This window comes from Passer montanus, unplaced genomic scaffold, assembly GCF_014805655.1.
Source record: "Passer montanus isolate IOZ18808 unplaced genomic scaffold, ASM1480565v1 scaffold8, whole genome shotgun sequence".
Lineage (NCBI taxonomy): Eukaryota > Metazoa > Chordata > Aves > Passeriformes > Passeridae > Passer > Passer montanus.
The window spans coordinates 7922596-7940295 of NW_024373256.1; the positions used below are offsets into that span (position 1 = coordinate 7922596).

The 17700-nt window shown below is 43.2% G+C and overlaps 1 protein-coding gene across 1 annotated transcript; it reads left to right on the forward strand.

The window, feature by feature from the left end:
* Positions 1 to 2965: 2965 nt before the first annotated feature.
* On the forward strand, positions 2966 to 17406 carry TMC7 (transmembrane channel like 7). The gene is made up of 15 exons (XM_039731657.1): positions 2966 to 3110; positions 5022 to 5170; positions 5518 to 5685; positions 5865 to 5950; positions 6468 to 6613; positions 7149 to 7296; positions 8749 to 8919; positions 10432 to 10589; positions 11430 to 11547; positions 12174 to 12271; positions 12591 to 12774; positions 13536 to 13666; positions 13934 to 14089; positions 14954 to 15032; positions 16263 to 17406. Exons 3-15 carry the CDS (start codon positions 5598 to 5600, stop codon positions 16314 to 16316), a joined length of 1617 nt encoding a protein of 538 aa, XP_039587591.1. The 5' UTR covers positions 2966 to 3110; positions 5022 to 5170; positions 5518 to 5597; the 3' UTR covers positions 16317 to 17406.
* The last annotated feature ends 294 nt before the right edge of the window (positions 17407 to 17700 follow it).

Sequence of the window (17700 nt, forward strand, 5' to 3'; positions counted from 1 at the left end):
AAGTGAAGTTTTCTAATGCTGCTTTAAGATTAGGTTTTGCCCTAAGCAACATTCCTGGCATGGCTGCAGAGGACCTGTCTGCAGATCTCCTGTACTGCCCCAGAGCTGCCTGCACGATGCACAGCCCACAGCACAAGCACCAGGGTAGTGAAACATGAGATCCCCCAAAATTAAAGCAATCACTCAGAACTTCCCTGAATGCTTAGAAGCATTTTTGAGCTGTGGCATTAGGAAGAGGAACCATACAAAAGAACAATTGTCCTGGAAATGGATGGTGTTACTAAATGTGACAGATCTATCTCCAGCATCCTGGGAAACAGAACATGGCACTGGCTTCCATGCCCAGCACAGACTGAGAGCTGCTGCTTTTGTGGATAAGGAACACTGGACAAATGATATACAAGTGGAACTTACTGCATTCCCTGCATGTGACTTGTGCTCTGGTAGAATCATCCATTCTCTCCTCCTCAGCCTGTCTTCCTGTTTTTCCACCTGGGATTGCTGTGATCCATAAAATTCATTGAAACATTTCCAAGTGTCATAAAAGCTTTCTCAACTGAAAAAAATAAGGTTAGAGAATGTTCTCACAAAATTCCTGGGGAAGTCAATCTTGTTTCAATTCCTCCAATCTTTATTTAAATTTATTCTCACGGGATCATTAACACAATACTTCTCTAGAACACAGAGTTTCAGAAACAGTCTAATTAACCTCAAGTGTATTGTTCACCTTTCCTTTTTGTATTCTTCATGGTAAAAAAAGAAACATAAATAAAAAGTGAAACTGCCACCCCAGATGACACCCCAGGGCAGCTTTACCCCATAAATATTTCTATTTAGGGCCACCCAAAGACAGCCCATGCTTGGGTGGCTTCAAGGCACAGTAACAGTGGGTACAAATGAACATTCTCATCCAGCACATGAATCACACGCTCAGCATGAATGCTCAACAACACTAAATGATTTTTCAGGGATGCTGCTGAGGGGTTTTATTTTCCACCCCCTGAGTTTTTCAGAATGATCAGCTGGGAGTTGTTCAAAGGAATCCCATGAAATGTGGCACCCAACCAAGGAACCACAACCATCTGTACAAATGTGAATCACTGACGTGTCCAGCTCTGTCACCAACACCCCGTTCCTGCTGACACTCACAGCATCAGCTTTTGCTATACAAAAAATCCCACCTGGCAAAAACCATCCTGATCTCTGAAAAGGAGAAGGGAAAAAAGCAATAGGCCTCCAGACTTACAGAAGGATGAGAGCAAGTAATAGGTTGTTCTCATCAAAAATAGCTAAAAATCCATATTCATTAGAGAACCATAGGACCATCAAGGCTGAAGGAAACCTTTGAGATCATCAAGTCCAACTAACAAAGATAAACCTGCCAGCACGAAGGCAAGAACACCTCCACAGTGTGTTTCTTTGTTGTTTTTTTAAGTCATTTGGTGCAATAAGGAAGTTGCTGTGCTTTAATTCCACGTCTCTGAATTTCACAACAATTCCCCTTAAGATATACCTTTCACCTCTGCTGGTAACACAGATTACAAACATGTACATCTAAATTACTTTGAGAACTTTTATTTTTATCAACAACATTTTATGGTTTTATTATGAAAACAGATTACCTACATAGATTATTGCTAGCAAAGCAATTTGAAAATCATATACCTGAGCTGCTGACATACAGCTCAAAGAAGAAACATGCGCATTCATGTCCGATTCGGCATTCTGAAGCCTAATAATGACTTATTTTTAAAACCACTGCAGAAAGTGCATGAAGAATGTTCAGAAAAATCTGTTTCTCTTTTAACTATCAGTAGAATAAAGTAAAAAAGGTTAGAAATATTTTTTTTCCACCTCCACATAAGGCCTTTGAAACTTATGGAAGTTTCATTTCTTTATTTGTCACACATGGTGTTATTTTCAGACAAAAGGCAAGAATCGTTCTAAGAATAAGTCTCTCTGAGACGTTTACTACAAGTTCACACAAAACCCACCCTCACTCTCAGATCGGAAAAAAGGTTCAGCATCTACTGACTTTACTTGCTCCAGTTCACACCAAGTTTTCACATTCGAGAGTAAAGCTGTGCTGTTTCCACTGCAGCCTGTGCCACTGCGTCCAGTCACAGAACAAACTGTGAGCTGGAGCTTGTGACCTAATGAAAGCATCGGAATTTGTAAACTTTCACAGCGCCCAACACCAGCACGGGCAGTTAACACTGACGGAAGACATTGAAATTAAACTTATTTCCAAGCCAAACGTCGGTGAGAGATGCCCAGCAGCCAGAGCACCCCCAGCCCCGCACCTGGGGTGCGTGAGCCCCTTCCAGCGGAGAGGGCGGGCGGATGGCAGGAGCCTTCACACCCTGCCGTGTATCTTCACGGAAGGTTTAAAACAAGCCTGGGCTAAGAGGAACAGAAAAACTCCGGTGTCCCAAAGCGCGATCCTGTTGGCTGCGGGCGCCCCCGGCGGGCGGGGGCCGGGGGAAGGCGGCCCCGGGGCAGCCTCACCCCGCCCGCCGGCCCCGCTCGGGCGGGGCGGCGGCAGCAGGTGGCGGGCGGGGGGATGGAGGCACGGCACGGCACGGCACGGGAGCGGAGCTGCCCTCGCCTCGCCCCTCGCGGCGCCGCGGGGTCCCGGCTGCCCTGGCGCCGCGACCCCCGACCCGCAGCGCCCGTCTCTCCCTCGCAGGGCTCGCTCTCCTCGCCGAGGAGCCGCACGGCGCCGCACCTGTGGATTTCCTGCAGGAGCTGCCCAGCTGCCAGTCGGCGCGGAGGCGCCGCGGGGGCACCCAGGAGCGCCGGCCGGCCCTGCTGGGCACCGCCGGGGGCGCGGCCCGGGCGCTGCCGCCCGAGACAGGCGAGCTGGCTGATCGCCCCGCCAGAGAACTCCCGGTGTGCATGGCAGAGAAGAGGAGAACAAGGTTAATTTCACGCATTTCTTCCTTGGTTTGGTTTTTTAAATGACTTTTTCCTAAACACAGCCCATGTGCGCTGCAAGGGTGAAGGAGAACTGGGTTTGGCTGTATCTTTCATCCTGTAGCATGTGATTCTGACAAGAAGGTGCCCGAGTGCTTTGGCTGGCACGAGGGAGTCGCTGACTGGGGGCAAAAGTAGGTTGAATTGGAAGAAATTAGTCAAAACTGGGAATTACCTGTAGCAAACGTTTCTCACTGTTTTTCGTTTGGGGTTTTTGGTACTTTGTTTTTTTCCTCAGGGTTTCGTGCTTTCAAGTGTCACTGTGAGTTATCTGCACGAACACACACACCGCCCCCCGCTGCTATGCGAGTGCTGCTGCTCTTGAGTCTGCTTAGCTGCTCTTACACAATGCAGTGCTCTCTCTCTGCTGTGGCTCTGTACAGTTGATAGGAAGCTTCTCAGGCTCTTTGCTTCTTTTTATCTTCTCCCCCAGCTCCATTCCTTTTCAAATGACTCTTTCCTGTGGGCTGTTCCTGCCCCCCTGGTGGTAACCCCCCGGAGGGAGGGATTGTAAAGACTTTGCTTTGCCCCGCCTGAATTTCAGTGCTTGGTGTCTCACGTCTCACTGCTGGGCTGAAAGCTGCTTTGAGGACAGAGGATACAGGATGTGGTTTTGCACTGTCAGACAACAGCTGCACCTTTAAATCAGGTACATTGTACTTCTAGTTATGAATCAGAAGAGAGCTGGAAGTACAATTAATGTACTCCAGGGAGAACAAGAGCTACTCTATTGCAAGAGCAGTGGCAAACAGCCTGACCCTGGAGTTTCACTCTATAGCCTGTACACAAGAAACAGTAGAAGATCTAGGTCATGGTAAAGGAAAGTGCTTGATACCTTGAATTTTTATTTGAAGTTGGGTATCTAAAGTTCAGCCCTTCAAGAAAAGGGAACTGGAGGGAGGAGTGGAGTTGCAATGTCCCAGGCTTGTTTACACATGTTAGCACTGATTCTGGTGGGGCTTCTTGGCACTTCTACAGATCGGTGATCTGCATTCGTGCAGCAGCTGCCAGCACCAAGTGCTTGGCACAAACATCCTGAGAGTGGAACACTCAACTTCTGTGTGAACTCTGATGAATGTGCAGCCCACGCATCTATTTACAATGCAAACCCAGCATGGGCCAGACAGTTCTGCAGAGTTAAAACACTGCAGACTGCAGCCTGTGGCTTCCACAAAATGAAATCTCTTGAGAGGAGCTGTATTTGCTCTTAAAGCTGAGGTCATCTGCTGCCTGACTGATTGTTTGTATAGGTTTAATTTGACTTCCTGCCAAAATGCTGGAGCGATGAAGAAACAGGGAACACAGAGCACACATGGCAATGCATCCCTTGGGCACATGAGTAGGGTTGACTACAAGTCGTTTAAAACTGAAACCTTGGTACCACAGCATCATGTCCTCATGGGTACTTACTTAACTGCTGCCCTTCTTCAGTGGCATCAGAGGCTGAAAAAGAATTTGCTGCATACAAGCCCATTTTCAATCTATTTCTGTGAAGTTTTGTCTGGTTTTAAGATTTCTTAAAAGAAACAACAAAATGAAAACTCTGAGACACTCAGAATTCCCCTTGATGCTGTTGCTGTCTGGGCAACAATTTTTACAATGTAAATGTATTCATATAGTATGAAAATCCATAAGTGAGTGGTTAAAAATTACAGACAGTGGCACATTTTGTTTGTTTGCAGCTTGTTATTAGAACAGTGCATCCCTAGGGTGCTGGCAAAAAATGTTTTCTCAGATTCATTGAATTGGCACTTTCCAGCAAATATTTCAAAAAGCTATTGTTGTCAACTTTGTTTTGTTTTGTCGGGGGTTTTTTCTTTGTTTATTTGTTTTTTTCTCCAAGAGAGGTGAGTGTTTTTCATGAGACAGCTTGCCCTATTGGAATTAAGTTGATGTTGCCCTTACCAGCAAGATCAGATGGGGAGAGCTTGTGTGTCTGTAGCTATTCCCTGAAGGCTGTGGGCAGGCTCCATCCTGCTAAAGCCCTGTTACATGGAGTGAAAAATTATTTCTTGTGCTTAGTAGCTGTATTTCTGGATTCTTAGGGACTCTCAGCAAGCTGAAACAGAACGTTTATCCAGATGGAAGAAGTGGAGAAGAACTAGCAGTAAATCATTGAAAAAAGCACTCAGTGAAGTCAAGGGCTTGTCATCTTACCTGGTGCTTTGGCGACATGATATTCACAGCATAGAAGGTATTTCTTGTCTGGTGTCCATGTCTCCTCTGGAAAGTTGCTTCTGTTATTGGCAGTTTTACCTGTGTGAGCATAGTTTCATGTATAACTACATGTGTTTAAGAAGTTACTTTCTTCCCTTATTATTGCTGAATGTAAAATCCATGATATGGTAGAAGGAAATATATTGGAAAATTATTAATATGTCCAACCTGCATTTCAGTTACATTGCTAAAAGTCCATAGTACTTAAAACTAGCTTTAACAATGTTTCTTTGGTTCAGTGAAACTGATTTCATAATCTGCTCTCTCTGTATTTTCAATGGTTTTATCATCTTAATTATTGGCACATGTTTCTTTTATTCCCAGGGAAATTTGGTACTGGCATCCAGTCCTACTTCTCCTTCCTGCGTTTTCTGGTCCTGCTGAACTTTATAATTTTTATCTTGATGTTCAGTTTTGTTATTCTTCCTACCATAATTTCTACATATGGACTATTCAACAGTACCACTGCTTACATTTCTCCAAAGGACATAGGTAAACATCTTCTCTATGTACTGTTGTTGTAAGATTCCCCCTTTCCATCAGCTTCCTCTCCACCTCTCAGAAAAAAAGGAAAGCCTTTTTTTAAGAGTGTGGCATGTTTGAATTAATGTGATCTTGCATTTCAGTGGGCATTACCATTTGAGTGACTTTTCATGCCTTTCTTTTGACAGATAATGTCTGCACAACTTATGAACCTAGTGGTAATAAGGGACTTGTTTACTTCTATACTTACCTCAAAGATTTGCTCAGTGGCACTGTAAGTAATTAGTTGGTTTTTTTTTAATTGTCTCATGTAGCACTTAAAATAACAAAAAAAAATTACTTGTGGAATGAAGCTTTGATAATTTTGAAAAATGGTAAGGCATGTGCATCACTGGGGTATGTTATCTCTGAGAAGGGCAGTTCTCAAACTGTTTTTTACTGAGTGACCACAAGGCCTGGCTGGCCACGTGCTGCAGCCTGTGCCTCTCCTCCCCAGCTGCTACCCCTTATTATTCTGGAGCACACTGCCCATTGTGCTCTCTGTGTAGGCTCCCAGTGTCTGTGTCCTGCAGCTCTTTCATTGGCGAGAAGAGGGATTTTAAGCACACAGTGCCTGCACTACAGTTTGGTAGAGGCAATGGCAGTATTTAGAAGCTACAGGCTTGTAGCTTGCTGGGGGCCCTAATTTTAAATTTACAGAATATTTACTTGCTTAATGTAACCATGTTGGATTTTATAGGGCAGTTGTTGCTGCTGTTGTTACAAATTCTATTTCAACTTCATTTTCACAGGGATTCCTTGAAGTGACAATTTTGTTTTATGGCTATTACTCAATAGATTCTGTATGGATCAATATCACGAGGTACAACTTGCCACTTGCATACCTGCTGGCTACATTTGCCTACCTTGCCTTAAGTTTCCTCTGGATAATAAAGAGGTAAAGATGTTGGTGTTGTTTATTTACTGTTACTTGTTGCACAGTTTAGATTGTATTCCTGCTTGAAGGGAACACACTGTTTTCTAGAGCTGTTTGTGTGCAAATGGGCAGTCTTTTGCCTTAGGATGCAGTGCCACAGTAGCCTTTGGAGTGCTTGGGAAAAAGAAAACAATTTGAAGTATCAGTTTTTCATATGTATGCATAACTATAAGTAAAAGCCCCTCAACTATACTGAATTTGTAGGAGGATTTTTTTAGGGTTTTTTGATGGAGGTTTTTTTAGCCATCTCAGTTTCCTTTGCTGGGTCTGGATGAAGTGAGAAGGTGTGACTGTGGTGAAGTGCAGGTGGGAATACCCTGTACCAGTCAGGGTGAGCTGCTGCAGAATCTCACACTGAAAGAGTCCCAGACACTGGCTGGTACTAAGCAAAGGTGACAATTTGTTCAGTGGGGGTCATTTAGTCTTTGATCAGCCAGGCTGCTTTTGTGTGTTTTTCCTGTGCATAAAATTAATCTTCTCACAAATTTTTCTCTAGGTCTGTGGAAGGCTTTAAGCACAACTTAGTGCATGATGCAGATCCATTTCAGAGTTACTGTAACAAAGTCTTTGCGGGCTGGGACTTCTGCATTACAGATCCAAATGCAGCCCGGCTGAAACATCGCAGCTTGCAGTACGAGCTCCAGGTGAGTGACTTCTGCCTTTTTGTGATTATGGTTTCTTACAGCTGAGATGGCTAAAAAAGAAATGTGTGCAGTTTTGCAGATAAGGGAATAAAGTTAAGAAGGGTTGAAGTTGCTTGTTTTGGGGGCACAGCCCACATCCTCTTGCATGCTTTCTAGGAACAGGAGCCGTGCAACGTGAGAAGGATTGGCACGGTTGTTGTTGGCCCTTCCCCCATCCACTGGGGACCGAGGCCAGGCTGTTGCTGCTTATCTGCCTCTTCCTCACACTCCAGTCCTGCTTCCTGTGTTAGTTTCTGCATAGTCCAACAGGAAAATCTGTCCCAGCTGCAGGCAAAACCCTGCAGGGATCAGCTGGAGTTTTCTGGGGTTTAAGCATGCAGTGCAGTAAGCAGTAATTTGGGGAGAAATAAAATTCAGATGGTGCTGTTTGTACTGTTTGAGAGTATTATTGCAGTAAGAAGATACTGAAAAATTCTCACTAGGTGTCTTTGGCACACATGCACATACAAAATGCTGATGCAGCTATAGATTTCCCAAATCATAAAGCTCTGAAAAGAGTCTGAAAGGCTCTTTTGGTAAAACAACGACCTTCTTTTTGCTCTCTGTACACTGGAAGCAGAGATTTGTGTAGTGAAAAAACTACCTTTGAGAAGATGCTTCCACTTCAAACCACAAAGTGGTAATTACAGATTTCATAAATTACAGTGAGTTGCTTTCTGCTCTGGTGAAGTTCTCAGTCATCTATTTTCATCACAGAATCAGAACCTCCTCACTTGCTACACTTTTGCCTTCAGAACACACATCTTAGAAGAACCAGCCACTTAATATAACTGTTTGATGGACATAAATCCTCAGAAAATACACTCCCATGGGTGTTATGTGGGTTTGCCCAGGTTAAATTGCCTTCACAGGAGACACTGTATTCTCATCTCAGTTAAGGTGCAATACACCAAGTTTACATTACAAGCTGCTCAAGACTCTGCTCCCTTCTTTCAGTGTCATCCCCCAATTTTCCTTCACAAAGAGTAGAAGGAATTTTGAGCCATAGTGGTGAGGGCTGGTTACTTACCTGCAGAAGTAACGAGATGAGTGACTGGTTTACTCATTTCAGAGTTTAGTTTCAAGCTGAGATCAGTCTCTCTCAACAAACAGACAAACTGTCTGTCCTCAAGGAAATGTGTTACTGATACAGTAGAGAGAAGAGGATTGCAGGACATTTGTCTTTGGCTACAGAGCCCTCAGCTCGAGGAGGCTGAGCACACAGGGGCTTCCATCCCTGCATGGACCTGTTTTGTCAAAGAAAAGACACTCTGTTCTGTGTGCTTGGGCAGGCACTGGAGTGACTGTCCTAGAACAGGCTACAGATTTGCACTTCTTGGGGTAGAAGATATGGAATGTTAAGTGTTGTATGCTGCATCAAAAAAACTGCATCTCTTTTTCTTTTCTTTGTAGACGGACTTGCAGGAAGAAAAACTGAAGCAAAAAATAGCTGAGAGGAGAATGGGAGAAAAGCTACGCATCTACTCTCTGAGAATATTTATAAATATAATTGTCATTGCCATTTTATCAGGATGTTTTTATTCAATTTACAGAGTAACTGTCTTCTCTCAAGAAAACTCCAGTGTGAGTATAAGAAATGACACTAGAACAGATTTGGTGAATGTAATCTGGTATTACAGCAAGAGGAACTATTGTGAAAGTGTCAAGTATCTTAATATAGCACCTTTCATGCAGGGATCTGAAAATGCTCTCTACAGACTTACAATTTTTTTAGTAGATGAGAACAGGAAAGATCAAGAACCATGTGCCAAAAAAGCCTCGCCAGTAATGTCTCCTATTGCTGCAGAGGCTTCAGTGTTGGGTGCCTTGCAGCTGACAAGAAGAGCAGCCCTCACAACCCTTCTCTTGTAACTGTGCTCACTTCAGTGTGATCTGCTGGGTCTGGACAGTGAACTGGCTCGGAGAACTCACCTGGTTAAATCAAACTTCATCATGATCAGTTTCTCATGATCTGGTTCGCTGTCAACTGCAAAAATACACTTCAGGGGAAGGAAGAGTGAAGATTGTGATCTGTCTTGTGGCTTGAGTTACCGTGTGTGGGGAAACAGGAAGGCTTTGATCACAGAGCAGTTTTCAGAAGCAAAGGTTCTTGCATCACTAGCAGAAATAATCTGGTTGGGTTGGTTTCACCTCCAGCAGGACAAGCAGATGGAAAGAGTGGTTCAGAAGCTGAACAGAGCAGACAAGCTTCTGGTTGTGACAGCTTCACAAGAGTAATTGACTTCTCTGTAGGACCCCAGGGTTTGATTAGTCTGGTAGAAAGGGGGACCACAATTTTCTCTCCCATGTGTAAGTTCCTGGTTTAATGGACTTAGCTGTTCACAAGGAAAGTTGTGCTCATGGTGGACCTAATTCTGAACTTCTCTAAACTACCAGGATTGCAGGGACAGAAGCAGGAAATGGGGGCTAAATGAGTTTATGTGTCAGAGGTATTGTTTGAGGGCAGACGACAACACTGAACAACTTCAACAATAGCTTCACTTACTGTGGGCTTTAAGTAGAAGGGTTGATATATTGACCTTGTCTTAATGAGCAGTTAGAGGAGCTTATCAGGATGGTAGGAAAGTCAGGGGAGCTGCTTGGCACCAGTAAGAATAAATTGATACGTGTCTGCCCTTGGAGTAGCTGTAAAACCTGGTAGCCTTGGTGCTGGTTAGCAACAGTCAGACACAAACCTTGGTGAGTTGAACCTCTTCAAACAGAAGCTTTGAGGAAGTACAGAAACACTCTTACCTAGAGGGGGAGGGAGTTCCTGGTGAAAGGAGCAGGAGAGAGCAAGGGTGTGTATCAGCAAACTGCAGAGACAGCAGTGATCAGGCTCATATAAAGGACAGAGATTTGTTTTCCATGATACTTGCTTGTCTGGAGGTATTCAGAATCAGCCCTGGGTTTGCCATCCTTGTTACACCTGGTGTTGATTCCTATTGCCAATGCAAATGTCAGTGGAGGCTGAGGATGGAGTAAAAGATGCTTTCTGGATCCTGGACAAGGCAGGCTGGTGTGTAGCTGGAGACAGCACGCTCAGGAAGGTGTGTTTCTCTAAGCATTGTGTTTGTCTCATCTCTTCTCCTGCAGGACATTGGCAATGCAAACTCCCAGGTTAATCTCTTGGTGCAGTATTTGCCTTCCATAGTGATCACACTGGCCAATTTCATCGGTCCTCTGATCTTTGCATTTCTGATCAGATTTGAAGACTATACACCAGCCTTTGAAATCAAGCTGACACTCTTGAGGTAAAGATGTTTTTATTGTGGCCTTGGATGTTTCAACAACTTGTTCTTGGTAGGCTGTATGTATTGTAAACATTGAAACATCAAGAAGCAGAGAAGTTGGCACTGGAAACCAAGGAGGCATTGTTTGGCCAATGTTTAGTTGGAAACTTTAAATCTGGGAACAATGTGTTTTGATGACAGTGCAGTGCAATCATCTCAGTGTCCAAGTTTTTTTCTTGGTCCCATTTAGCTGTGTGCTCTGGACATCTTCAACCTGAATAAATAGTCAGGAGAGAACTTGTGGCTGCAGAGCTTTGCATGCAGCAGTTCCCTGAATGAGCAAAAGTGAGTGTACAGAAGTGACTGAAGCAGAGCTTTGCTCAAGGCAGAAGTTAAAGTTTTGGGGTGAAAGATACTGCAGCGTAAGAGCTGGTGTTTGGCAGCTTAGGGCAGTAAGATCTGGGTTGAAGCACCTGAACTTTGCAAGTCCATGCTTTGTATTTGTGATTTGGCCAAGTGCTTCAGAAGGCCGGAAGCTACATGAAATAGAAATGCTGCACACAGAAATGCACCTGAGGAAATTGCAACCCATTGCAGCATCAAGATCTGCAGCTGAAATTCCTGATCTAGGAACACTATTGAGAAAAGAAACAAAGGACTGTAGCCTAAAGCTGGGAAGGTGAAAAGCAATTTTAACTTACTGCTAAGGAAAGAAATGTGTTTATTATCTGGCTGGCTGCCCTGTTAAAGGTCTGCATGACCCTTCTGTGTTTTAAGGCTTCCTTGGACTCCAGTACAAGGCGAGCCCAGTTAATGGCTGGTTTTTGGTACATTTGGAGTTCGGTTTTGCCTTTCTTCCAGATGTGTGTTCGTGCGGTTGGCCAATATCGGCGTTCTCTTGTTCTCACTGTGGAGTCAGATCTCCGACTGTGGCAGTGACAAGTGTAAGCCCTGTGGATACAATTACAAACTCTATCCTGTAAGCAGATTTATCTTGGTGTTTAATCATCTGAGCTTGTGAAGGGAGATTTGTTTTTCATGAGAGTTGCTTGTCTGGAGGTGTTCAGTAGGAGCCCTGGGGTTGCTGTTCTTGCTGTGCCTGGTGTTGATTCCCATGCTCAGTGCAAACCAGGACAGTTGGTACACAGATATCCTTTGCTTATCTAAAACTGTGATTACAATTAGTCCAGTGGCAGATGATTCCTTAGCACAGACTTCCTGTCCACCATGAGGATTGTCTGAGGTAGCTGTGTTTTGGCTACATTCTACAGCCTTGTGTGGCATTAAGGCAAATGGGTTTTCCTCAAAATAACCCCCACCCAAAAAAAAAAAAAAATCCCAACCACCTAAACCAAACCAAACACACCCAGCCACCACCCCCACCCCTCCCCCACCTCACAGAAAAACCCCAGAATCAAACCAAAAGAAAAAAAGTGAAAAGCTTGGCACGGGAACTTTGAAATACTTGAATATTTTAGAAATTGGAGTTAATAGCATTTGAACTTTTATGGTGTTAACTGAGATGATTATTGCTTTAGTGGTAGACAGATTTTTCACTTGTTTATTCAGACTGCTAATCTTGTTTTTCCTGACTTGTTTTCATAGTGCTGGGAATCTGATGTTGGACAAGAAATGTACAAACTGATGATATTTGATTTTATTGTAATTCTTGCTGTGGCCCTGTTTGCAGACTTCCCCAGAAAGTATGTATCTCTGCTTTTTGAGCATATTTTTTACAAATGACATATGAAACAAATTTTCTTTTTTCTGCTTTAAATTCCCCATATTGCTAACCAAATTACTAGTTTTAAAATAAAGCATAAACATATTTCTGGTGGTTTGAGCACCTGTTTGCCATTCAGATGGCTGTATTGGTTTTGATATTTGAGAGCTTTTTTATTCAGACCTTTTCTGTTATGTTGTCTAATGTTTAAATGCTAAATTGTGTGTGTTTCAAATGGGTTAGAATGCATCTAAATTCTACAACTTCAGTTTAGGATTAAAAATATTCTTTGGTTTCAGGTTGTTAGTTACTCATTGCTCTTGCAAGCTTGTTCAGTGGTTTGGACATAAGGAATTTGAAATTTCTGACAATGTCCTGGAAATCATTTATGGGCAGACTATTTGCTGGATTGGAACTTTCTTTTCACCACTTCTTCCTGCAATAGCAACTATAAAATACTTCATCATCTTCTATGTTAAAAAGGTAATGAGGGCATGTGCTTGATAAAGAATTGAGTACATCTCTGTGGTTTTTGCAATGCAGGCATATAGATATGCAGGTGATCTAAAACCAGCAAAAAACCCTAAAACCACCTGTGGATGCAGTGGAGGGAATGAACCAATGATATTCCATTTTCATTAAGGTTTTGTGCTTTTAAAAGACAGTAGAATTTTGCTTTGAAATCAAGCAAAGCCACGTTTCAATTGCTACTTCTCAAATTATTTGCCTTTTTTAAAGAAAACCTTTTTTATGTAACAAAGCTAGTTTAAAAGACTTTCCTGCAGTAATCTATTTACTAGCAACACAGCTTAGAACTTGGACAAAAATTTGCAAAACTGCTGAAAATCTGGGAGCAAAATGGAAAATCCAAGCTGGGTTGGATGTTCATGGGATTTCTGTCGGAAGTTTTGCTCAGTGATTACACAGCTCCTTCTGTGTGGCAGAACAAAGCCAACAGCAGTGCCAAGGTCGTACACTAAATGCCTGTGTCAGTTGCCTCTCTGCAAGTGTGTGAGGTCCTCTGGATCAAATTCTTACACAAATTAGGAGACATTGACTTATACCAAAATGTGAGGCAGTCTTTTCTTAGCCCTTCTCAGCCAGCCCATACACATCAAAGGAGGTGGTTATGTGGTAGCTTGTGGCAGGTTTGAGAATGGAAAATTCAGTCGCTGGGGAAAGTGCATTTGGATTGTATCTATATGGATGTACTGGTAACAGTTTTACTCACCTTCCCTCTTCAGATTGTTTTGATACACACACGCAAACCTGCAGCAAGGCCTATAAGGGCATCAAGTTCCAACTTTTTCTTCCTGGTGGTGCTGTTGATTGGGCTCCTCTTGGCTTTTATCCCTCTGGGATTCAGCATAGCACGGTAGGTGACGATTGTAAGTTCTGTGAAGTTGACATTTGTTCTAAGCTTGTCAGTTCTGCAAAAGCAGACACACAACTTTAGGATGATTAATGGAATAAAATATATAGGGTATAACACATAAACTTATAGCTTGGTTAATATAAACAAAAATTACAGTTTAATTGACATAGGACACTTACTGCATCACCAAACTGCTGCTGGGTTTGTGCTGGATTATTTTATCTCTACATTTTGGTGTAACATCTTTCTATTCTGCTTCTTTGACAGTATCCCCTCTTCCAAGGCATGTGGGCCATTCAGGAATTTTAACACTTCATGGGACGTAATTCCAGAGACAGTACTTCAGTTTCCAACAGGTCTGCAGCAGGTCCTTTTTGGCATTGCATCAGAAGCCTTTGCAGTGCCTTTTTTTGTGATCCTTTGGTGAGTACTGTGGACATTTGATTCCCTTATGCAGCTTCATTTCCTTACTTACTGAACTCATGCCAAGCATCTATTAGACCAGATTTTCCATTTGCAGTCAAAACCATCAAAACTCATATGAATCCTCAGCCCTTATGTCTTTGCCCATGTGTTCACACTTATCAGCTTTGTTCCATTTCCTCTTGCACGTCCCATATTCAAGTGTCCTTCTCAAAAATGTTAACTGTGAATTCTCTGCAAATTAGTACTGTAAGCCCTGTGATCACAACTCCTATCCACAAACCCTAGTCTGAAAAAACAAGTAAAACTCCCAAAACAGTCATTCTGTAAGATGAAATTCAGTGTAAAGTCATAGAATTATTAAGGTTGGATGTCATGTGTAGAGAAAATCTAACTCAAACCTCCTGTTCAAAACAGGGTCAGGTAGAGCAGGAACCATAGCCAGTTAAATTTTCAGTATCTCCAAAGATACAGAGAATCCACAACACTGTTCCAGGGTCTGGTCAGTCTTCTAATAAAAAGGGGTGTTTTTCATAAGTTCAAATGGAGTTTTTTGCACTTCAGTTTAACTAAACTGTTTGCAAATTTTGGAGCCTTATTACCTGATGCTTTCTAAAACTTCTATGCTTGAAAAACCATGTGGCTTATTTAGGACTCCACCCAGCCCTTCCTTTTGTAGCACACATTTATGTGTTCTCCTGAACTGAGCTTGTTATTACACACATAGGAAATCTCAAGCCCTCCCTTTTTGTTTGTTGTTTACAGCATCATCATGTTCTGTGTTTTTGTTTGTTGTTTACAGCATCATTATGTTCTGTTTTTGTTGTTTACAGCATCATTATGTTCTGTTTTTGTTGTTTACAGCATCATTATGTTCTATGTTATTGCCTTGGCTCGAGCACACAAACGAGTGGTTGAACAGCTGAGAGAACAACTGGTTTTGGTAAGATCTGACCCAACACTTTACTGACACAACAAAGAGAACTTTAGGGGTACAGAAATGAGAAGAATGCAGAGCAGCATTGGTTTTCATAGTCTCCTGGATAATTGTTTTTTGCAACAGGCAGTAAAGAATGTTTTACAAATTACCCAGGAAAAATAACCAAAGCATTGTGGTATTTCTCAGTGGAGTTGATTTCCTTGGGTACCAGCTGCAACTACAAGGTCTGCTTATATCAGGCAACATACATCCAAGAGATGTGCCCCTCAGAAGCTGTGTTCCTGTTTTTCATCTGTTGCCTTGTTTAAATCCACTTATCTGCATGTTTGTTTTTTTCTGCCAGAGAACCTGAATCCTGTGTTTCCTGTCCTCTCCACCATCTTGCACAACCTCCACTTCTGTTTCCTTCTCTGCCCTCACAAACAGGCTCCCAACTCCCTACCCTTCCCTCCAGGCCTGTATTTCTACTGCATCTTTTCTGGTCTTGCTGTTGAGTGTGGCCCAGAGGTGCTTGAGCAGGTTCTGAAAGTGGAAGAAGGCAGCACTAGCAGCCCTTTGGAGAAGGTGCCAGTGCAGAAATGCTGCTTTGTGGCCATCCAAAGCCACTGCCAGGTTTGGCAGCATCCGTGTGCTGTGCTGTGACAAACTGCTCGAGTCAGAACTCAGCCTCAGCAGTGAGACTTCTCACTTTCTTAGGAAATAGTCCATTTCTGGATATTTCCTAAGAAATATATATTCTTTTAGATATGGCATTTAACAACTGTGGGCAGAAAAACACTTACTGGGGGGAGCCCATTTCTGGATATGTGCTTCTTTTAGATATGGCATTTAACAACTGTGGGCAAAAAAACCACTTACTGGGGGGAGATTTTTGAGGAGTGAGGAATTTAGGAACAAAAGCCTTCCTGCTTTTTGAAGGGTTCACAAATCAGCTGGGAATTCTAAAAATTCTTCTGTGCTTTTTCTTTTTGTTTGCTTGCTCTTGTTCAACTTCCTGGAAGAATGGTTTTAAATTTTGAGGTGTGTGAGATGCTGCAGAACTGTTAATGTGTAACCTGAAGTGAGATAAATGAAGTCAAGGCCGTTGTAAGCTTGAAATTGTTCAGACAGTTGAGAGTGTGCTGGGGGGAAAATGTGGTGACTGCACCTATCTCTAATGAAGAAATGAGCTGTTGTGGATGACTTGAATTACCACTGTTCATGTGGAGCTTTCTTGTTCTTCTGTCTCTCCAGGAGAGTCGTGACAAGATGTTCCTAATCAGAAAGATAGCAGAAGCTCAGAAGTAGCCTTGAAAACCACACAAGCCAGAAGAACTCGACTTCCTGAAACCCCCAGAACAAGAAGATAACAGCAGAAGCATTTGCAGCTTCTACAGCGTGGGCAGCTGACTGGCACCCTGGGACTGTGGTCTGTGGAATGGGTGCTTGTGGTCTGAGGCTTAACGTTTCCAAAATTTGGAAATTCAGCTGATTTATACAGTGTTGGAGCTGTCAAAAAAGGATACTCTAATGCTCATCCAGCTTCTGGGCTGTTGGGATTTGTTACATCCCTATTTTTTCAGGGAGTTTCGGTAGAATGTGATCAGAACTGAAATGCTTTTGTACTGTTTTTACAAATTATGCTATAAGAATCACGAGAGGGAAAAGGGTATGGTTTTATATGTTTTCAATGCCTTTTATTTGTTTTGATTTTAAAAAAGATGTATGGAAGTATGTTGAAATAGTGCATAGGAAAAGAAAATACGGCATTTGAAATCAGTTTTCTAAATTTTTTTAGAGGTGAGGATTTGCTATTTATGCTGCTCTGAAGTAGAAAGAGCAGTTAAACACTGGATAAGTCATCATAAAATGGTTCAGAGAAAACAAACTGATAAAAGAGCTCTGAATAAACACTTGGGGTAGGGAGAAGTCCACAGGCACAGCTCTGCTGGGGCACCAGCCTTGCTGCTGTGGAGGGGCCTTTTGGGTTTTTTGGGTTTTTTTAATGTTTTAAGTCATTATTATTTGTGTTTTATTCTTGTATGAACATCTTGACTACTGGTCTATGTGATCTAAAATGTGAATATTTCAGACTTAAATTATTGGTTGGCAATACCATGTGTCAGTACCCCTTATTTCTCATTTTTCCTGTCTTACCTGAACTGCTGGGACCATGTGTCTCAGAGAGCCGCGCGTCCCTGTAGCCACTAACCCAGTCCTTTATTTAAAGGTTGTGATTAAGGATTTCCTGTACAAAACTGCGTTTATTGTTTGAAATCTGCATCAGTCCTCTCTTAGTTAATGTAAGACACTATCCTCTTAATATAATATTGTGGAATGTTTTCTGTGCTCATTTTAAAGGAATGACCGTTCAATAAACGCTATTTATTTTACCATACCTCCTGGCTCCGTTCGCTCGCTCTGGGGGCTGTGGGGGCCCCCGTGGGGACCGCCCTGGGGCTGTGGGGGCCGCCCTCAGCGCTGCTCCGGCCCGCCCTCAGCGCTGCTCCGGCCCGCCCTCAGCGCTGCTCCAGGCCCGCCCTCAGCGCTGCTCCGCCCTCAGCGCTGCTCCGCCCTCAGCGCTGCTCCCGCCGCAGTTCCCGCCTCGCCCGCCAGGGGCCGCCCCCGTTCCCATGGCAACCAGCCCACGGGCTTTGATTGACAGCTCCGCTCTCCAGTGCGGTGGCTGCGC

What these genes read in the sequence shown, in the direction of transcription:
- TMC7 (XM_039731657.1), top strand. Translation starts at nt 5,598, where the DNA reads ATGTTCAGTTTTGTTATTCTTCCTACCATAATTTCTACATATGGACTA. An exon ending in TCTCTCAAGAAAACTCCAGT is followed by an intron (nt 8,920 to 10,431) that starts GTGAGTATAAGA and finishes CTTCTCCTGCAG; the next exon opens with GACATTGGCAATGCAAACTC. An exon ending in CTGGGATTCAGCATAGCACG is followed by an intron (nt 13,667 to 13,933) that starts GTAGGTGACGAT and finishes CTTCTTTGACAG; the next exon opens with TATCCCCTCTTCCAAGGCAT.